Here is a 22,727-nt window from a genome sequence, read left to right on the forward strand (position 1 = left end):
TCATTGCGCAAATGCTCACATGATGTGTTCTTGACTTGGAACTTCAGGACATCTTTTGAAAAAAGATTGTCAGATTGTTTATAGGTCGCTTGAACTCCAAGAGCCTTCAACATGTCAAGCACAGCCGGACCAATCTCATAACCGGTCACAGATGAGGTTCGAATTCATGTACTGCCCAGGTCCCTCCTGTATCGTGCTGACCACTTTGGGTTCAAGAAGCACTTACCCCTTTGTGCGTAGGTTAGGCTGAACTTAACAAGCGATGACCATTACCCTCGGATTCGATTATGGCCACTCAAACGGCAGAAACAACTGCACCACCTTGAGCAGCCATGCCTCGGACCAGCTTTGGAGCAACTTTCTTGAAGAGAAATCCGCCAAATGGTTGCCTGACCGAGTGGCTCTTTGGGGCATCGACTTCATCTGGCAACCACAGTTGGTGGTAGCCATTTGGCACAGAACTATAATATCTTAACAAGGTGCCGGCCTACGTGCACACAGTATGAGGATGCCTGCTTCACAATGTAAGGATGCAGTTGTACAATAGACCAGTTTTTGAGTATTTCTTCTGACAACACGGCAATTTCAGCTTCACCATGGCTCAACTGTTGCCCATGATTCCCTTGATCTAATTGTGCATTTCTCCTTCGTTCTTGCATGCTGAGATTCTATCTGTCACTCCAACCACTGTTTCAGTTTTCAAAAACTCCAATTAAAAGCAAGTTGTTGTGACAGAATAATACAACTAAATCAGATACAACACCTACGGTCCTGCAGATGATAATCTTAATTTGTGATGAGGCGAGATAAGGGGTGGACCAGTAATTCCCTTGATTTCAACACGTTTACCGCATTTTAATATTTTAAAGAAAGATAAACATAGGAGGAGTTGTGGAAAGGTTTTATGCCCCTGATGGGAGGGAACGGCACCCGCCTGCCGCCGTCTGATCAAGATGTAAATCCCATTTTCCCTTCGTACCTCTAAAAGGCTTCAAATGATTTGAAGAAAAATTTACGAAGCGCCGTTAAACTTTTTGGCCTTCACCTTTTGTATCACAACAAAACAAAACAAGACTCTCATCTTTTCCAACGAACCCAAAAACAACCCTTTTTTGACAAAAAATATTAAAATAATTTACTAATCAATATTTTGGAAATACTTATCATCCACTGAGGACAATGACCATAATCATCTTGCTCAATCGCCATTTATGAGAAAAATAACGAACAGTAATTTGGTTAATATATACATCGGCTTCTGTTTTAACGCGCCATTTCCATTTTCCTGCTCTATTTTTTGGTCCCCTGTAAAGACAAAGTAATGAATTTCATATTTCGTCACTTGCTTTTGCTTCACTTCCGCTATAGGATGGCAGTCCATTTTATGCTCAAGGATTTCCTGGAAGATGTATGAACGGCGTTGCTTTCACTCTTTTTGTAATGTGTTAGTAAAATGGAGTGTGTTCTAGATTGGTAGATAGAACTTTTGAGGATGCGTGTAAAGGTTAGATCTGGGGCTAAGATCTAGATTGCAGTATATTTACATTTGTCTGCAGCTTGGTTCTGCTTTTTTTGTTCATCGTTTTGCACCATGTGAATTGGTCTTGGAGTCAAAACTTATTGAAGGATTGGAATCGACCTTGGAGTACGAGTACAATAGTAAAATGAGTGCATGTTCTCTTGAATTTACAGAATGTTATTTTCTATTTCTCATGGTAATTAAAAGAATATGATGAAACATGTCCTTTTTCATTTTCATAATGCTTTAACTCAACTCATCTATCTTCCTTAATTGCAACTTCCGTTGAAAATTGTTTATTCATGTGATGCTATGGTTTGATGCTCCGAATGCCCTTAAGAAAGATGCTATGATTTCTCTTTTTTCTTTTTTTGTCGGTTCCATTTTTTTGTTCTACCAAGTAAGTATATTTCTGACACATACTTGTTTTCTGAGAAGCCGTCGCCATTATTTGTATCTATTCCAGATCACAAATACTTTTAGCTTCTTTTTCCTGATAGCCAGCATGGATATTGGGAGTTGAAACAAATTTTCTTAGGATTAATCCAAGCTTAAAACTGATGGTTATTTTCGCCAATTTGTTACGCAACTTTTCATTCATAAGCTTAGTGGCATCGCGCATGACTAATACAAGCTTGAAGATTGATACTACTTCCTCCAGTTTGTTTAAGCTAATTCATGTTTGATAAGACTCATGGGATCATGGACTAGCTGCACATGTTTTTGGGGCTTTCACTTTCACTCGTGAAGAGTTGAATCATCTCCTTACATCTTACTGATGTTTTCTGTTAATTTGCTTGCTTATCTCTTGTATCGTGGTTATGTTCCCTACTTTATGTTGGATCCTTTGCAATGTCATTGCAATCTCTCTCTCTCTCTCTCTCTCTACTGAAGACCCTCTCTGAATAATTGGTTATGGGGCGGCTGGCCTGGAGGGTGTGGTAACAGTTAAAAGGTTGATCAAAATACGTAAACTTGCTATTATCATCATTCATGTTGAAGTTCATTCACATTTCAGTTATCATAGGAAACTTGCTGCTTGATATGTTTAATGCTTTGGTTCGCAGTTGGTTATCAGCATACTTGCTGTTCTTTTCGTTGGAAAGCTGCTAGAGCCTAGATGAGGTTCAAGGGAGTTCCTGAAATTCATTTTTGTAGTTAATCTATTAACATCAATTTGTGTCTTCATCATAACTATTGCTCTATACTATATAAAAAGGAGAGAAAGCTTCCTGTAAGTGTCAAGAGGTACTCCCAATATATTCTGGGATGCATGTTTTTCTATTCACTCCCTCTCTGTTACATTTTTTTATCAGCTTAGACAGCTCTAGAAGTTCAGATTGTTGTTTTTTTAAACTTTTCTCGTTTCCCTTTCCTTTCTGGGTGTGCACTTATTCAATGCATGCATAGTGGGGTGTTCATACATTTATAGTGCTTGATATGCAGAAATACGTTTGTTTGTGCAGAGGTGAACATCTCTGGAAACTTGTATCTATGCATGTGAATATTTGCATGTGTATGCACCCTTTCATGCTTGCTTTGCTTTTCAAGGTCCTATATATCAATACGAATGTTACTTTCCATGGAGGCACATGAGGGAGGTTAGCAGGTATCCAGCTATGCTACGGGGATTAAGGATCATAAATTTACTGTGAACACTTTTACTTTATTAGAGCCATTTAATGTCATGATTGCATATTGGAGATGTTTGATTCCTAATAAAAGACTTTATGAATCTATTTCAGAAATTGATTAGCTTTGTAGTTTATTTCTTCCAATGTGTTAATGCATTTTAGAAGTGGTAGGTAGTTGTATGTTTGTGAAACCATCTATCTAGAAGTTTAAGAATGGACACATTGTCTCCACCTGTGCAGGTTATTGTTCCATACACTTGATCTGATCTGTTTCTCTTATTCTTGTTCCTCCAATATATCCTGCTTTCTGATTTTGCTGAACGGGTGTGACCTTTTTTTGCTTGTAACCTGTTTTAGAGGGTTTTTATCATTAGGTCCTCTTGCTTGAGAGCAATTGTTAAAGCAAAGGATGGATATATGATTTTGTGAGTTATATAAACGAATGGTTCTACTGGAGGCCAATTAAAACATGGGGAATATTTCTGAGAAGGTATGATTTCTTGACAACTTTCCTGAATTATCTGTTGACTTCTCCATTAGTTGGAAATAGTGACGAGGTTGAAAGAACTGCAAGTGCTGTATGTCTGACTCTATAGGCAACTAAGTTATACACATGCATGTGTCCGTACACACTTGGAATTAATTAGCTCAGAAATTGACTCTTGATCAGGTTCAACACACAAATAAAGTATTAATTAATAACTATCCTTATGAGATGACTTGTTGCAAATGTTGTTACCGTTTGTGGAGAAGACTCTCCTGGCTATCAGCCGAATAGACAACCATCTGCAGCATTAATTTAATTTTTTTTTTTTTTTGGCAGCTATGACCCTATATCTGGGTTCAAGCTGTCCTTTCAGGTTTTCATGTGGGTGTTAAGCAAATTCTACCAGATCAAGAACTTCAAATATTTTTCCTTTTGAAGATTAAGGCAAAGGTTAGACTCTTCTCTACTTCTGTTTGCCGAGGTTTCAAGTTGACTGAATGACATTTTCTATGTTTTTGTATCTGTGACAAACTTTTCAGTGGTTGCCATCACTTTGAATATTGGCATGAACGATTGTAAGCTTCTTTGTGGTGGATTCTTTGATGTGCCTTCTGGTTGTAATATTCGGTACAGACATGAGTTGGATCTACTTGAGATATCTTCATAGAAAGCCAGAGACAAGTCTTAAGGGGGATACTGAAAGGGGATCCAAGTTATGAGTTTGCTTTTGCCACATTCTTCCCTGAATTTTTACGGTACTGTATTTAAATTTCGTAATTTTTGCTTACTTTAAAACATTGAACTAGAATACGCTTCACTTCTGTTGTTTACGGCGATGACTTTTCCTGCTAGCCGTTGCAGTCCACTTGTAGATTCTGTTTCTTCTGTTCTCTTACGTTTGCTGTGTGGAAGATATCGTGCGTCTAATCAGCCCAGAGGTCATGTGTGGGGGTACTCCGTTGCCTGGACTTGACTCTATTGAGGCGTCTAGAAGGAAGGCGAGCTTCGAATTTATCTTTTATTTCACACTGACTTCTGCAATTCTCTCTCTTTCTCTCTCATTATTTGCTTGTTTTTTGCATTTCGCTTTGTTTACCTTTTGTTTCTAGTTCCTTGTGCCTTCTCGTGCGTTTACATGCTGTCTGGTGTTAACCTTTATCGACTTGGGAGTAATTTCTGCATGCACCTCTTGCAGACGTCGGAAGGTCCCCGTTCTGTTACCCTGGTTTTTGGAGATAAGAGTTGATTACACCTCTGTGGGTTCGTGTTCCTCCCCTGTGCTTTCACATTTGCAATTATCCATGCCGTACCCTTTTGTAGCTTATGTAGCACGGTGCTTCAGTATTCAATTCTGTCTTTCTGAGGCATTGCGTGGCAACTTCCACTTAATGGGAATGGGGCTAATGGTTTCTAACAAAGTCTTGCTTTCCAGGGAAACCGGAGAATTGAGTTTATCTGCTCTTCCCTCTGGACTCTGCTAGTCAGGTTTGCTTCATTTAAATACACGCACTAGTTATGTGCGAGGGTGGAGAGAGAAACGGAGACAGTACAACGTTACTATAGGAGCCCAAGCAAGGTAACGTGAAGCACTTACATGAAGTTCAATAAAATGCTGAACCATTGCATACATAGCTAAACATTCCGCAGAGTAGAGTGGCGGATATGTAACTCATGCTACCGTTTCATCTAGACTTAGCCATGATGGTGGGGACATGAGCGAGAAGCCGACCAACAGGATATGCTGTAATTCTCATATAAGCTCGGTCATTATCACGCGGCCTTGCATGTGGTGAACAGCCAGATCTTTCGAAAAAGATGCCATTTCTTTCTCCTGCATGTTTTAGCGGTCCTAAACAATCAATCCTGTTGGAACGAGGAGAGAGCGAGAGAATTAGAAAAGGTGGTTTACTATATCCGCCATTCTCTACTGCAATTTGAAAGACAAGCCTAGTGTTTTCTTGTTCTGTTCTTGATAGGAGCCCAAAGTGTTCCTTATTTATTATCTTGATGCGACCTTAACTTTTACCAACGGCTGTCAAAAAAGTACCTCAAGTTTAATTATGATAAGTTTAAGCCTTACAATTCGCAATATTATCCTTCTGAGTTAAAATGGTCGTTATGAAAATGGCGTCATCATTCCCTAGTTTCGTGGTGACTGATACTTCGCCTTAATATGACAGTTGAGGTAAACTTGAGGTCCATATGAAAAAAATTGCAAAAAAGAGAACTTATATTTTAGGCTATGGCCAACAGGTCGTCTTCTATTTTTAACGTTTCTAAAATGGAACATTGCAAGCAGATAGAATAAATGAAGGCCATATATATATATATGTTGCCTCCGGAAACGCGATTTTCGTAGAAAAAAGAGAAAAACAAAAAATTTGCAATTGGGTCGGCCCAGTTTGCCTACAAAGAAAAGTGGTAAACTTGCATTTGTCGTGATGAGAATGATAAGATCCAGTCGAGTCGCCTCCTCTTGCTGCCTGTTGATTGACTTAGGCCAGTGGGTGGGTAGCTACCAATCACTCGCCAAAGGGGGCGCGCTTTGAGGCTTGTTTATTTAATTTGCCCAGATAAACAGTCCCATCTTTCCAATGTATGTGGGCCGTACAATATTATTCATTTAAACGCAACTCGAATCCCAAAGTCCTGTCTCCCAACTCCATTTTCATGGAAAAATATAATATATTCGCTCTCCCAACTCGTTGTATACGAGTAGAAGTAAAGGAAGTGAATCAAGTATATATGCTTACACACATGAGTTGCTTTTTTAATGCAAGAAAGATTTTAAACGGAGCATGCAGTACTGTCGGACGGGTTTTAATGTAGCAGGCAAAGAATTCATATTGCAGGTCCGGCGGAAGCTATATGTAGTTTGGGCATGAGCAACACAGCAAGTTTCTCTAATTCTCTCGGTCGTTTTACTAGTTGTGGATAAAATTAACCCGACCAGGGAACAAAAAAAGAAAAAGGAGGGAGATTGAAAAAGTTGACGAGAAATGCTGAAGTGAGAATTGGGTGGCCAGGAAATTCATGGGGCGGGCTTTGAAGGAAGGAAGTAATATGGTCACCATCCCTCTCACGAGTGACGCTGAATTAGAAGCGAGAGGAGATGATGGATAAGGCGTTGCCCTACGTGTCGAGTGGCGGTTGGATCTTATCCCATTTTCATGTCCCCCCCATGAGATCCAAGTCTCCTGCCACATCCCCTCTCTATCAATTGCAATTGCAAAGAAAGAATTTCTGAAGATGGGTATGTAAGGTTGTCGCTGTACGCATGTAACATATATAAGGTAGGGAGAGAGAGAGAGAGATGATGGTGAAGAGATAAGGACGCAGGAGAATGGAAGTCCAAGAACCATCTATGTACGCATTCCCCCGATCATCATCCCACAAACCACGTGAATCCATCGAGGGGATCGCGTCGCCTCTGTCTGTCTTTCCCCGGAGCAACCTAAAATTATAACTAAGGGGTGTTGCCATACGTCTATCATAGATAATAGGGACGATCGAATGCCGACGAAAATCCCACTGTAAAGCAACTTCATCATTCACGGTTGCTGTTTCACATCTGTAAAGCGAAGATGTTAAATGAATCTCTTTAGAAGCACTGTTTTTCTTTCTGGTTACAGAAGCTTAATAGATTAGATGCAGCCCATGGTTAGCCCAACGGTAACAAAACCAAAAAGAAAAAAAAAAAAAAGTTGATGATCATAAAAAATGAATTAAGATCCAAGTTAGTGAGCTACCGGGCAATTAAGATGTGGATTTCGCTTAGGACAGTGGTCAAAGGCACCACTGATCCGAGCCGTCGATGCGCGAGGCTGCTCCTCTTTCTCTGATTTTCGGCAGTTCATCTTCACAGATATTTTCTCACGCGAATTGAAGGCCACAAGGCTTTAGCTGCAACAGTTGTATCGTCGTCTTGACCACGCAATTTAAACTTTTAGTCGATGCATCGTTTAACAAATAAAATACAATGAAGAAAACTAAAAAGAAAAGAGCCGCGTTGAGCAACGCCAAATCGGTGGTTGGCCCACCCTGCAATTAATATTGAAGAAGAAGAAGGGTCAGGATGCGCTGGGCACGCTGCTAATAACTTGAAAACAAAGCGATGGGCCCAAATAGTAGTGAAATGAGCCGACGCTCTACTTCTCCTTCTCCTTCTCCATCTCCATCTCCTTCTCCCTTCTCCTTCGCCTCCCATGGCATGATATTTTTGCAAACACGGAGCTCCTTCCCTTGAGAAAGAGAACATAGACGACGATATTAGATAACGTAAGGTTAGTGTTGCTACACATTAATTCGGCCAAGTGGATAGCTTGTGCCCATGGGGTTGTGTTTCTCGAATATGTCTAAAAGGAAAGGGACGAATATGTCTAACCAGTCATAAGAAAACGGGTATGAAAAACCGATCGCCACACGTCAAATTAAAGGTGACTTTTGACAAATGAATGCTAATAAGAGAATGAAATGTTATGAAAAGCCAGGGATGCTGGCTGTCCCAGATGAATCATTCATGACTTGCAAGAATATGTCTATTTGAGCTTTCTGACACTGCATGCCCACAGCTGCTTGAATCTAAGTACCGAGTTGACGATTTTCCAGTAGGCCAGGCCTCCCTTCAGCTACGTCCGTCATGTTATGGACACCGAACGGAGAGACCAAAAGTCTGAGGAACAATTCAGTTCTTCAGATCCATGAACTCCTCTCCTGTCCCCACTATTAAATGGCGTCCAACTTCCTTCTGAGCGACTTGTTCGGAATGCAACCCATCATGTTTGTTTGAGAGACCAAACCTATGCTCTCTGGCCTTACCGTTGCAAGATAATATACAGCGCAAAAGAAAAAAAGGAAAATTATTATGAAGATATAAAAACTCTCTACTTTGAAGACTCAAGCATGCGATCAAAAGCTAGATTTTGAGAGCAAGGGCGAAGCCAACTTTGGCCAAGCTTCCTTGATTAAGAAATTCAAATGGTGCTGTGAAACAATTGGTAGCCATGCTTAATTTATCAACTCGTCAACCATCATATGTTCGTCTGATGTTTCATTAAATTTAAAGCCATGTTCTTCTAACTTGTAATCATAAGATGTGTTCTGATTGTGCAAGTCCTGATGCTTAATTTTGCAGTATCTTGAGCCATTTACTGTTTCCCAAAAAGCCCAGTGCAAGTGGATGTCGAAAACATTTTTTTTGGGGACCGTCACAACGTGCAGCCATGGAAACCATTAGCCCTCAAACAAAGAAACACAAAAGTAATTAAAAAAAAATAAAATTGAAAAACAAGAGCTTTCTGTTCAGAAAAACGCTATTTAATTATCGGATTGGTTGGATTTTGGGATAGGAGAGGTTCAGACGCTATACCGTAAGGTCAAATACGTGGAGCGGAAGAACCACACCCATCTGATTGGTTGTATTTAGATACTGAAGGGCTTGGGATTTTGAAATATTTTAAAATAAACTGGAAGCCAAGCCCGCAGACGAACCAACATGCCAAGGTATCTTATAACGTTCCCACCTACCTACACCCTTGGTTGGATTAGAACTTAGAAGTGACCATTTGACTTTAAAAAACAAGATAATGTTGCATACCCTAATCAATTCCTTCGCAGTTGGTGCTATAAACACACTCGCAGTTGGTGCTATAAGGGCGAGGAACAACGATGTTGCCAACCAGAAGCAGATAAAAAGCAGAATGAGAAACAAAAGGAAGGCGTGCGACTTGGAGCAAAAGAAAATCATAACCTTGGTTGTTTAATTCCAAGAGAAGAAGTTGAGAGGAGATAATTTCTCATCTAACTCCAATTAATCCTCCAAAAGCAAAAGCTGTTTTAATTTAAACCCCAGCCAATCGTTTCCTCATTGCTCGTTTCCCATTTTTTAAGGGAAGAGCGGCCACAACGCCTCTGCTCTCCCTTTTTGGGTCAGGCAGCTCACTTCCATCATTTTACTAAAAAGTATTAACATGGACAGTAGTCGATCTCAAGTCCCGAATAATCCCTCTACGGAGCGAGCACCGTGGTGCGTCGCCGGAATACGAGGGAATCTGGGCCATGGTGGACTGGGTAGGCGCTTTTTTTTAATGGGGAAGACGACGAAGAACGCGCGGAAGATGACGGCTTGAGGGTTGGATTGGCACGTCGACGAGGGAGGACGTGGCAATGGTGGCGCCAAAAACGTCGCCTTCTCACATAAATATCTGCAACCCCCGTCCAGAAAGCCGTCCGCTCATTCCAAGATACCGGACAATCCGACGGTTCCACTGGCCGGCCCCATCCGTAGTCGTCCCCTTCGGATACGAGCCTTCTACCTGTAATCCTTCCCTCTACGTACTCTCGCAGTATACGTAAGCGGACATATAGATATATATTGTGGAGGGCGATCCGTAGGGGCGCATGGACTACAGACTCTACAGCCACTCGGAGAAGGCGGTGAGCCTCATACCTCGCGTGTCTCCGGCGTAGCTCCGGTAAGTTTCTGCCCCTCTCTCCCTCCGTTTGTCTCTGTCTCTGCGTTTCACCGAAGGGGCTGTTAATTTGGCCGTTGTGTCTCCTGTAAATTGGAGATGAAGTCTGCAGTTCGTGTAGGCCTGCTTTAAAAGCAAGATTCGGATGAATAGCTTGGTTTTGTGGGTGCGTCGATAAAATTCCCTTCTGCAGGCTGATTGTGGTGCTCAAAGTTCACCTGTTCGTATATGTATTGGAAATCTAGGAGGTTTCTTTTCTTTTATTAAGGTTTTCACTCCAGTCTTTTGTTTCTTTATTCATTGGAACGCCTAGAGAGGAAATTTTGGCACACAAAATCGTCCATCCAAGAAATTGATGAATTTTATTTGTCGATTTTTTCACCACTATATCATGGTAAGACAGGTAACTGTTGACAACTTTTCAAGTTGAATTTGAACAAGTACTGATTTTTCTTGGGGGCGATTTCAATCCTATGGGTTTAACGCCTTCCGTTGTACACTGCCTATTGAAGAATGGAACAGCAGTAGTATAAGCATGCACCTCGAAAACGTTTGCTCTTTTTGGTTGATATTTATTTTTAACAAAAATGCGTTGTAACTTTTGATTTCTTTGATTGATTGAACAGTTGCTCATGTTGCATGTAATTTAGGCAGTTGAATAAACGGAATTTAAACGTAAGCGAGTTTTTTTGTTACACACCGTAAAAACTAATGGTTTGTACAATTTTTCCTTTTGTATGTAACGAGAATCAGCCCTCCGTTGCAATTTTTTTCAGATGAAATGCAGCGGAACCAGAACCCAATTAATCTAATCTCAAGAATTTGAGCTAGACACAAACAATGGTCCAAATAAGGTTCTTCAAAGAATCTCATGCATGCAGAATAACTGAGTCCAGATCCGGAAACACCAGATGTGTGTTTGTGTGTGTGAGAGGGAGAGAGAGATTTAGTGTATCAGAAATGTAAGAAAGCGGGTAGTATCCCGCGCAACTCGTTCTTCCAACTGAGAGCGCACACAATGGCTTTTAGGCCTCAACTTCAGGGGAACAGTTGCTTGTCAATCCAATTGCACAAAAGGCTAAACTTTTCAGAAATTTTAGATGTTTCATTTTTCAACAAATCTTGCAGGAACAAGCTTTCGAATGAATTTGTTTGACTAAGTAAGCCTTTGTGGGGGAAAGAAAACCAATAAATTTGGAAGATTCCTAGCTCATAAGGTATTGTCTCTTTTTAAAGTGATGTGCAAGTTCGCTATCGCAAAGTAAACTTAAAAATTCGACTTGTAAAAGTAGAGTTGCACATTTTTGTTCGGAGTGACATATCACGAACATTAGAACTGCATACCTAAATTTAGAAAGAAAGAAACTTAAATTTTTGTGCATTGATGTAATTCCCCGCTTCAGCTTTCTGTTGCATATACGACTAGCAATGGCTCGGCCAATTTGACTCCATGGTCGAGAAGCCTCCATTGAAAAGGCAATTTAACTTCACGATTAGCAAAAACGAGCGGTAGAGGCAGCCCCAGATTGCCTTTCAGAAAATCACGCGCATACTTATTAGACCTTTTGAACTAAAACAGCTTTTGAAAGAGAGAGGCTTTTGCTAAACTTTTTTTTTTTTAGCCGTCAAAACAAAAATTTGTTTTCCAAGATGAAATTTTCTTTTTCCCTTCTTGTCTACACCATAGGTGAAGACTCTGACTGTTTTTCTTTTTCTTTTTTCTCTGATATTGCAATTTGTTACTGTGATTTTTTGTCCCCAACTTTTGTTTTGTATCTAGTTCTCCTTTTTATCGGCTTTTTCTCCGATATTTTCCTCTTCATTTTTATTATCGCAAGGACTGATGTCTGATGGGAGCCGCGTTTTTTTTGGGTTGAAAAGGAAGGCTGCTTCTTTGTGAGGGAAGAAAGGAGAGAGTCGCAGCGCAGATCCGGAATCAGGGAGGCAGAAAGGCGGTGTCTCTTCGCCCCCCGCGCCTTCTCTCGCTCTCAACCACAAAGGGGAGGGGGAGGGGAGGGGGGGCAGGCGAAGGCAAGGGCTTGCGTCCTTTCTGTTCTGTTCTTCTTCAGCAACAAGAGAAGGGAAGAAGACCGAGACATTGCGCGATGGAAGTGAAGATGGCGACGACCGCCCGCTTCCGTTTCTGCCACTCCTCCTGCTCACAGACGTTCGCTTCTGCTGTCTCCTTGTTCGACCAGAGAGCGAAATCGCCTTCTTCTTCCTCCTCCCCCTGTTCCTCCTCCTACTCCTCTTCCTTCTCCTCCCCTTGGAAAAGGAGAACCGGCGGAGATGGCGCCCGCCTGATTTGCCGAAGCTTGGGCCGATCCTCTCTATTCGGAAAGCCGGCTAGGGTGTCCAAATCCAGGTCCTGCGATCAACCAAATGGCCGGAGCAGCCCCCTCCGGTGGACGTGCAATGCTGCGCCTCAGAATTTCTCAGAAGAGGAGTTCATGAGGCAACTTCAGGATTTGGCCTTCAATTTCAGGCTCTCTGATGACGATGACGCCGGAGGCACCACCGGCGACACGCGATCGGGGCCCGGCGTTGCTGACGATAGGCCAGACTCTGTTAGTCAATTATTTGACGCAGTGGTCGCGAAGCAATGGATGGGTATCCGGTGGCCAGGGGGAGGGCTAGGGGAAGAGATCGATGAGATGTCCCTGTCTTCCCAGATGATGAAGGGGAAGGGGAAGGGGAAGGGCCAGGGACACTACCAAGGTGGAGTGAGCGAGTCGGCCTACTGTTCGGTGAAGAGAGCGTTTTCGTCCATGGTGTTCATGATCAGGGAGCTACAGAGCTACACCCTGCGAATCCGGCAGCTCCTCTTCTACGAAGACCTTCATGAGATCGTCGAGAACGTCCAGAAAGAAATCCATGCTTCCTTCGTGTGGCTTTTCCAGCAGGTCTTCTCCTGCACCCCCACTCTCATGGTGTACGTCATGATCCTCCTAGCCAATTTCACCGTCCATTCCATGGGCCACAACACCGCCATCGCCGCGACCGCTCGGCCCACTCCGGCGGCCTCAGTCGCCGTCTCCGCCTCCACGCTCTCCGAGCACAAAAGCCCGAAATTCGAATCCGGTACTTTCTATAAATCAGCCGGAAAGGTACTCTCTATCGGCGGAGCCTCCGGTGGTGGCACCGGAAGAGCACCGCCGGTGGCTGGTGGGACAGACGGTGGCGAAAACAGGCTCGAGAGGGAGCTTCTGTTCGACTCGTCATCGCTCACCGGAAATCCAACGAGCTCCGGCAGCGGCATTGCGTCAGGAGAGGACGAGTGGACGCTATGGACTTCGATGGTGGAGGAGGCGTCGAAGATGCAGGCAACTTCTAGAGGGCAGGCTCTTGACCGTGAGACTGCCCGAGCTCTGGTTGCTCCTGTGGTCGCTGAGATCAAGCCCGACGACCTCACGGCCTATATACGAACGCAGCTCATGTACCAGAATGCCATAGAGCAGGAGCCCAACAATCCTCTGCTCCTCTCCAACTACGCGCAGTTTCTCTACCTCGTTGTCCATGACCATGACAGGTACGCTTTTCTGCCGTTAAAAAATTAAAGAACAGAACACACTGTTCCCCTCTCCATGGCCAACTTACTTACTCTCAATGTAAATCTTAATCGGTTCTCTTCTTCTTTGATTTTACAAGTCATTAAGCCGTTCGGATTTTCTTTGTTCTGTGCCCAACAATGCTGCAGAGCGGAAGAGTACTTCCAGAGAGCTGCACGGGCAGAGCCTGTTGATGCAGAAGCTCTCGTTCGATACGCGAACTTCTTGTGGCTGGCTCGCAAGGATTTCTCCCTGGCGGAGGAGACGTTCTTGGAAGCGATTGGCGCTGATCCTAGTAACACTTTCTACGCTGGGAACTACGCTCATTTCTTGTGGAACACGGGCGGCGAAGACACCTGCTTCCCACTGGACGAAGCTTAGAATTTTCCATCCAACTTGTCTGGAAGAAGAAAATGCCATCAGGTGGTGAGGTGATCACGCGCTCTGTTGCTCTAGGCCGCGCATTGCAATCAGTTGGTCCCCCTCTCTGTCTAAGTGAAGGAAAGCTGGTTCATTGGTAGCGTGCCGTATGTAGAGCTGCACCTACAATGTCTGTCCTCGGTAGCTTTCTTTTGCACTGCTGAGACAGCGGTTGTGTGCTTTTGTTTTTTCCTTTCTTTTTCCTGTTCCTGCAGGCTAATAATGCTTTGATGTCTGCCCAGGGATACGTACCCTCCCCCCCATTCTCACAGTAACTAATCGTAATTCCTTGTAAATTCAGATAGTGAAGAAACGTTTTTTTTCTCTTCTTGGAGGTTGAGATTGAGGTGATGTCGATGATGCAGCTGCTCCTTTTCCGATGACAAATGAAACCATTGATTCTTTTTTAGTTTAGACCTAATTTGCTGCTCTGGCACCGGTATATGCAATAACATATTCTGCTCCGTTAATGTATGTAGGTAATGTGCGTGGAAGGAAGTATCTGAGATTAATTGGGTAATTGTGTGTGTGTGGTAGTAAATCTGTTGTCGATGCGTCCATGGCATGGTTGTATTATGCTTCTCACGTGCCGATGGCTTTTGGTTAGCAGCCTTGCGTACTGCGCACATCAAGTGGGCACAACAAGTGGCTAGCAATGCATTCCTATTCTCTAGTCAAGCTAAAGTTTTTTGCAGGGTAGCGCAACGCAGAGGGTTTTGGTCTCGACCTTTGTTACTATTATTATTATTAACAAAACAGATGCATAATTTGTATTTGATTACACTATAGTCGTCATTAAGGAAGAAATTTGTTTATATTTTGTGATATTTGAAGTAAATTAAAGTAATATAAACTGTGTTTCTATATTAACCGCAATGATTATGCGACCCTTATCACTCCGTGTACATGTTTTAATTAAGGGTAAACACACTTTGTGAGTTGTGGCTCACATTTTGTGCATATTATCAACGAAACGATGCATTTACAGTTTATCACAAAAGGCCTTGCCCATAATTATTAATTTGAGCTTTTCCTTTCTGTCCATGGGGAAGTATAAAAGGAGTTACAATTGTATACGGCACAAAATCTTCAGGTATTATTGTAAGAGTTTTTGTTTTTCTATATTTGTCGTTCAGAAGACAGAGGTGGTAATATCTACCATTATTCCGATTTCTGAGCTCTCTCTCGGAAGTATTATTAAAAGGAGGAGTCGATCACATCAGAATGAATAATATCATCACATAAGCGGTGGCCCATGGGCCATAGAGGCCACAGCCCTGCTCTTTGTGAAGTCCACAGTGCTTTAATTATCTGCCAATAATTCTGAGGCATAGCATTCTTGACGCCGATGCTATTATATACGGTCAAGGACAGTGCCCTAGAAATAATGGGACCATATGCCTCCCCGCCAATCAGAAACAACTCCTTCTGAACAACGAACGCGCATGGAGGGTGTTTTTTTCAGTGGCAAGTGAACCCCACCATTAATGGTGAAACGTCCATGGAAGGTTCATTGTCTGTCATAACTTTCTTCTTTCCTTTAAACGGGAGATAAAATGAAAACAATGCGACATTAAGGTCCTTTTTGAGTGCTCATCATTCTTATCATCTTTCTTTCAAGTACAAGTGGACTTTTGCCTCTTGTATCCGCCCTTTATCCACCTTCCGATATCAACATCAGGTAAGGTTTCTGTCTCACCAAGTATTAACTAAACAATCTCTAATGCGGGGTATACAGTCAAGCCGAAGATAAATTTCCTGTCTTGCTTCCAGGATTTCAACTTTTCAGGTTATAATATAGTTAGCTGCACACCGGGAACACTTGAACCGGAATTCGCAGGGTTTCGTTTCTGGCTATGCATGCTAATTGAATCGCTCGAGTCCATGATGTCAACAATTTTGATACTGCATCCCAGCGGACAACAATGGAGTTTGGACAACCAAGGGGAAGGATCCACGAAGAACAATCCAAAAGAGGGAGCTTACCAACTTAATTTATATTATGAGAACTATGTCCTGTGAGTGAACGCTGTTTCTTCCAAAAGAAGTTGGATACCAATTTGACTTGTATTATTGGAAGTACTTCCCCGACAGTAACACATGGCTTGCTTCACGAAGACAAGGAAAAATACATATGGGAAAAGGCCTAAGCAAAGAGTAATGTTTCTCGTAAGCGCAGGACATATATGCACATGGAAAGTGTCACTACAAAAAGTGAAATCTTCCCAAGATGGTTAACATGTGTTTTTACAATAGGCCACCTGCAAGTGGTAGAGTCCAAAAGCGTACATGTATTGCAACGAGGGAAAAAAGTAAATTGAAGAGCATCATCCTTTGTCCCTAAAGACTTGTGTTGGCTTATGCCAATTTGTTAAAATAGTAAGATTCTTGGTAGATTTGCTTAATTTCCCACTATCAATAAATGCATGTCACCGTCGTTTTAAGGTCCATGAGGCAATGAGGTTGAATGGGGAAAGCTGGAAAGCGGAAGGAACAACATGAAGGAGTACAAGCCCACCAAGCAAAAGTGCAAGGAAAATAAAGACGGAAAGCACAGTAGGGGACAAGTGATCGAGACCATGTAGGTGCAGCTGCTGATGAGCTCCTTGAAAGAATATTCTCTTCCGCTTGATGCCAAAATACTCTCCAGTGAAAAGAAAGCAAGTTAAGAAAGGAAAAAAGAAAAAAGGGTATTCATTATTTATTTCACCAGGTTGCGGAACGGCTGAGCCTAGAAAGAGAATATCCATCACTGCTGTTGCTAGATTCTGAATCATGTTGGTTGGATCTTTGTTCCCAATCGACAAGATCAGTAAATGTAATGAGCCAAATCGTGGGAGGAGAAGACAGACGTTGTGAAAGAAACAACTACAAGGTGCTTTTTCTCTTGTTAAACTGGTAGATAAAACTATCTAGCGCGTCTAGAATTGAAATTAGAATATCATGAGAAGTTACGTACTGCATTAATGCCTCCATGGCAGTCTCATAAGTAGTACAGCTGTGTTGTCGCGTACCATCTTTGGCTGAGGCCAAGAAATTGAATCCAAGAATTGTCGAGCGCTCCAAGGGGGGATTCAGGTAAGGGGTTTCACTTTCGTTTCTTCTTTTGGAAAATTATGACGTCTCGATCAACTTGTGTAGATAGGTGGGGCTGAGCACAAGTTGAGAACGACATGACTTGGTGGGTCAAGCAGCTCAGTATGTGAACCTGTACTGGTGAGGTAGTCTCTGCTAGGCCCTACACGATCTCTCTTCCTAGCTAATACTGGATCCGAAACTTGAAGGTAAGAACTCATCAGAACATTCTTATCGAGACAGACAACCACAATTAGCCCGATTCTAAATGCAATTCACAAAAGATCGATCTCGTATCTTGTTGGTCCTATAACTAGACGGTAAAGACTCATGCTCTCTGATTCCAACAATGTTGGCTTAAGAGTGTAAACGAGAAAACAAAAGGAAGGATCAATCTACAAGAGAACCTCCCGAAACGTCCAAGTCTTAATGCATGTAGCAAGAAGCCAAAAGATTTTTTCTCTACGAAAACATTATGAGGTTCCAACTTCAAACTATATATGACCCATGGTACCCATCTTTTTACGACAATTGGGACATACTTTCCCTTCCTGTACTTTTCAAATCAAGGTTCTGGAAGTGAATTCGGAAATGAGATAAAAACATTACTCTATGATTCATGCAGGGCACATAAGTACTGTACGTTGGGACCGCATTCGTTCCATTGCTCCACAGAGAAAATATCAACTGCGAGCAGTTGAAGTCCTCAGAAGTTATTAAACAAGCGGCCGTCTGAATGTGACAATTTTTTGATGAAACGGGAAATCCCTTGGCGGAAGAGTAAAATGGTGGCAGGCGGTTGTCAATCAAAAATGCTTTCTGTGATTACAAAGCGGAAAATAAAGATCAAAACATTTCTAAATAATCACTAAAAAGCATGGTGACCCTCATAGTGAATTCTATGAAGAATCCGCTGACCGGCCCATAGAGGTAATCCCCCTTCGACCCAAGCCAAATAGTCCACTCTCCATGACTCTTAGTTATTCAACTCTAATTAGAAAACAGCTTCCTGAGTTGTGAACCGGCACAGTGAACCTGCAAGACCTAACTGATCTCTCCTCTAGATCTATATGGCTGGTGGAACGTTCCAAAAGTTTCCACATCGTGCACGCAGCAGCTAACTAGAGATATTCATCCCACTCCATAAATACAACACCACTCGAAGCATGAAGGAGCAAGCACCTAGATCCACATATTGCGTACGTGAAGGCAAGGTTAGGATTCTGTGCACGTGAAGGCAAGGTTCGGATTCTGTGCACGGAGGCCCAGTTATCACGCTTGTTTGGAAGCTAAATGATTTCAAAGTATTAATAAAATGAAGACTGGGACGAATATATGCTCAATACCCTCTTCTCTTGCTTTCATTTTCAGCCACTCTTTGATTTGGACCTAATTGGATCAAGGTGAAATTTTCAATTCCTACAGTAAAATCTGCTACTAGGTAAGGTATATTCCCACGGGTAGGGGTATCTCAGCTACACAATGGTGAAGATATGCCATTTCCAGGAATCACTGACAAAAACCCTAAACAAAGCCGCTTGAATCTGAATGAATCTCTCCCTCGCTTTCTCTCTGGGATGATGCTTGTCTGGTCTAATGGACTACAACCACAAGGAGGATTCATAATAGAGATCCTGACGCGAATCCCTAGGGCGACTACCACCATTAAGTCATCAGCAGAGGGGGGAAATGTATGGGGAAGGGCAAAACCAATTACAGGTTGCTGGCTGCAGCTATTCATTTCGTAGCAAAATGGGGACCATCTATTCACTGTGGTACTTGACGTTGGGGCCTGATTAGGAAGATCCCGGTGATTGGGACACGGACGGTACAGGGCAGCCATGGCTGTCGCGTCTTGATCTCCATTCATGCGCTCACAATTCAAGACCAAATACTGATGAATTCAGCAGGCAAAGTTTCCTGATCTGGCCCCCACCAGACAGTGCCACTTCTTTCGAAGTATCAGGTATTACAAACTGTAGTTAGTAGCTCGAAAGCTTGTCTCGTACAAAGCTCCTCCTCTGAGCTCGTTTTCATAAGCTAAACAAGTCGAACAGTAGATAACCCAGTAAGGCTAATAGGTTACCGAGTGGAGTACAACCATTTCTGGTGGTTCTTCTATTAAGATGATCAATCTGCAGCAATCTGCTCCACCGCTTGCCCAACACCCCTGCACCAGTATGCACAAATGTATATGGAGCCTCCAACTGAAACTCAGTGTTCCGAAATGTTTTCAGGAAGTCAAATTACCGGATGTCACCTGCACGTGAAAAATCAAGAATTGTTAAGTGCTTGAAAAGTTTAGGATGTGGGATATGTTCACAACCTGAAAAGTTTCAGTCTCTTGATTTTTTAGAACCCTTGCAGAAGGGGAGAATGATCGAATTAACTTTCTTCTCGGCCAGCTAGACTGCCTATGAAAGTCATGCATGCTTGTGACTGCATGATGATGAGTTGAATAAATAATTCGGTTAACTGAGCAGAATATGCCCATTTTCCGATCGTTCGGTTTGCACTCCTTGCTCGTCAAGCCTGTTGCAACATCGTGCAACACTACATATGTACTTGAAAGTACCTCTTGCTTTCATATTGTCACGAAGTCTGTTTCACGCCCATTATGGCACAAAAACAACTTTTCGAAATACGGAATATAATGATCGACTGCTTAAACCACCCAATCTTCTCTGAGGTTTCACAGAAGAATCAATCTATCTGAACAGAGAAACAAACGATAAAAAAGGGTTTCTTCTTTGTTGTTGCCAAGGAGAATGGCAATGTCACACAATTATTATTGAGCATGTTGAAAATTTTGTTTCCAAGTAGATGGAACGACTGCAGAGAATGAAGATGAATTTGATTTAGTTCTGCTTGTGAAACTTGAACGTACAACCAGTGGAGCTGTGGACACAAATAAGTTCATTTATTTAGATCGTTTTCTCCTACATCTGAAAGAAAGGGAAAAATCAATCCATGTCAAAAAATTCTCTCGTACATGCTCCCATGAAAACTTAGATGCCAAATGTGTAGATGGTTGGTCGCATGCTCCCATGATGTTAGAAATGCAACCGACGGTGCCAGCAGAAATTCATAATTATCTGAAGTCAACGACAATCACAGGCTATTATACTCATTAGGACTTATTGTTAGGCTATTTTCTTTAATTGGTTGGCTTCAATTTTTGGGACACGGGGAAAGCTGCCATATGCCTAATCTGCAGCCACAAAAACAACCGAACACGAAAAAATCGATATATCAATAGACTTTATTTCTGTTCATAAGATACAATCCTAGATTTGGGAGCCATCAATTTTTGAAACACCACATGGAAAATGGTCAAAATTTAAGCATCTGGAAAAGGACAGTATTATTCTTTCAAAGCATCATTTTACTTTTTGGAACTCGGAATCTCTCCAGTGACACAATTAAAAGGATAGACATGCATTTAGACCTAAACACCATGCAATGGACATCAATTTCTATTAGATGGACACTCACAATGGGCAGTCCTATGAGTCTGACTGATCATCGTTTCACAGCTTTGATGAAAATTTCTAGCAAAAGAGATGCTACTCCAGCTGCACGACAGTTCACTTGAACTTGAGTTGTCGATACATATGACTAGCCTCTGAACCGAATCATGTTGCTGGTAGGTACTGTTACACCATCCAATTTGCCGATGGGACCGGAGGTATTTGTTTGAATTCAGTGACAAGCATTTCCATAAACGGGTTACAGGAGGACCACATGATAATCTGTTCTTGTGTAGAGGTGTTGCAGTCATGACTGAAATACCACCAATATCTGTGGCACCTAATGTTGCGATCAATTAAGGAGCCTGAGAAATGACCAAAGCAATACCAAGCACAGTTTGTTGCTTTGTCATAGGTACAGTGTTCTGGTTGTATCTTGATCGCTGCTACCTACTGGCTACACTGAGTCAACTTAACAAAAGTGAGAAGAGGGTGCTGAAGTTCTGTGGAGCTTAAGGAAAGACCTAAGAAAGATTCTCATGATTGAAACGTGAACGGTGTATATGCTCCAATGGGGTATCCCCTCACTACCATACACATGACTGCAAAAAAAAGGCCAAGAGCTTGTCAGCTTCATCATATAGTACAAATCATGATTCGGCTCTTAGTATACTAAAGCTGTACAGCGAACCATCCTCAACACATAAAAGATTTCAAGGTTCGTGGTGATAGTGTCAAACAGAAAAAAACAACCAGCACAAGAATGGTTCTGAGTGATCAGATTGTCATCCAGCCTCGAATGTTAGAGTATCACCACAAGGCTGGATGCAGGTTGGACTTCAACTATGTGTGGCTTACTTTGCCTGTTGCAATTTAGATCTAACTTTTGAAATCAAACAGTCACATCCCTATATACTTCTTTGACTGAAGATCCTGTTTGAGAACTCAAGAATTTCTACTGCCTAAGCGATTGAGAAGCACCTTGCATACACAAGCATAACTCAACGAAAAAAACCTAGTAGTATTTCTTTGGCCAAATATTGAAACTATTGCAGTAAAGTGGCGTTCGCTTTTAATGTTTGCATCCTTTCGTTGGTGAAAAATACGTCAGGAGACCAATCGCAAGGTAAGAAAGGAGAGAGGTTATAATCTGGGTAAAAGCATGAAGTGGAAGGCAGATGTTCAGTTCATAATTATTTGATTAAGCCCCCCCCAAGAAAAGAGAACAAAAGTAAAAACTTTTAGCAGGCTGATTTCCATTGTGAAACATGCAACGAAGATAAAAGTCCAACTTAGTGACCCACCTGAAATGCAAAAGTGAAGAACCAGTCAATTCGAACTCAAGAAAGAGGGGACAGTATCCAATAAATAAGGTGATTGACAATGGGTGAAAATTCAAGTTCAAGGATTTGCTGTGAAGAGAGGACATATTTCCTCTGCAACTTGTCAGCCAGTCAGCAGACTACGATTTAACAGGTGTCAGAAAATATACAGAGGAGCATACAAAGAACGGTCACAGATCCAAGAAAAACCGAAACACTCAAACGACACCAATTGAGATGAACTAATTCACTGGCAAGACACGACACCATAATAATCATTTACTATTCTTTAATCAACAAGGGGGAAGTAGAAATGAGATGACAAAACTATTAAGAGTTACTTAAAAGGATCAAACCATGACACTTCCTTTTTATTCTAAATGTGAAAGATTCAGAATGGGCCCCAAATAGGCCATTCATGATATACCTAGTCATGAGAATGCCTCCTTGCCAAGGTTGTCTGCAAACATTATCTTCGCCTTCCATCTCCTAAAGTGATAACCGGTCGAAGGAGGGGGGCCTCCCTTTCTCACTAACATCACAAATCCAATTTTTTGTTGAGATAATTAAAATCCTTAAGAAACCTTATAATCTGACATCCCCAGTGCCTACTTCACTGCATGTCTATATTGTCCAAACCCTCCACATCAACCGGATTAAAGATCAAGAATTTAAGATAAGAAATTCAAAGTGCAATTTTCCAGGCTTGAGGAAAAGGAATATTACTCCATTAAAGCCAACATGGCATTAGGTCTCAGCAGACAGCAGGTCCCAGAATCACT

The 22,727-nt window shown here is 42.1% G+C and overlaps 1 protein-coding gene and 1 pseudogene across 2 annotated transcripts; both read left to right on the forward strand.

Moving 5' to 3' along the window:
- Nucleotides 1-262: 262 nt before the first annotated feature.
- On the forward strand, nucleotides 263-5,121 carry LOC116256594 (rhomboid-like protein 19; annotated as a pseudogene).
- A 4,859-nt stretch (nucleotides 5,122-9,980) lies between these two features.
- LOC116256566 (uncharacterized) lies at nucleotides 9,981-14,403 on the forward strand. Of its 2 annotated transcripts, none has more exons than XM_031632965.2 (3): nucleotides 9,981-10,113; nucleotides 11,992-13,639; nucleotides 13,808-14,403. In XM_031632965.2, exons 2-3 carry the CDS (start codon nucleotides 12,216-12,218, stop codon nucleotides 14,037-14,039), a joined length of 1,656 nt encoding a protein of 551 aa, XP_031488825.1. In that variant the 5' UTR covers nucleotides 9,981-10,113; nucleotides 11,992-12,215; the 3' UTR covers nucleotides 14,040-14,403. The 2 variants fall into 2 exon arrangements, with proteins under 2 accessions (XP_031488825.1, XP_031488826.1); XM_031632966.2 differs by having other exon boundaries at nucleotides 10,023-10,113; nucleotides 11,996-13,639.
- Nucleotides 14,404-22,727: the final 8,324 nt, after the last annotated feature.

The sequence above is a fragment of the Nymphaea colorata genome, chromosome 6 (assembly GCF_008831285.2).
Source record: "Nymphaea colorata isolate Beijing-Zhang1983 chromosome 6, ASM883128v2, whole genome shotgun sequence".
Classification (NCBI taxonomy): domain Eukaryota; kingdom Viridiplantae; phylum Streptophyta; class Magnoliopsida; order Nymphaeales; family Nymphaeaceae; genus Nymphaea; species Nymphaea colorata.

Excerpts from the sequence above, each read along its gene's own strand:
- LOC116256566 (XM_031632965.2), top strand. The coding sequence starts at position 12,216 with ATGGAAGTGAAGATGGCGACGACCGCCCGCTTCCGTTTCTGCCACTCC. Across the intron at positions 13,640-13,807 it reads GTTGTCCATGACCATGACAG|AGCGGAAGAGTACTTCCAGA; the intron begins GTACGCTTTTCT and ends ACAATGCTGCAG.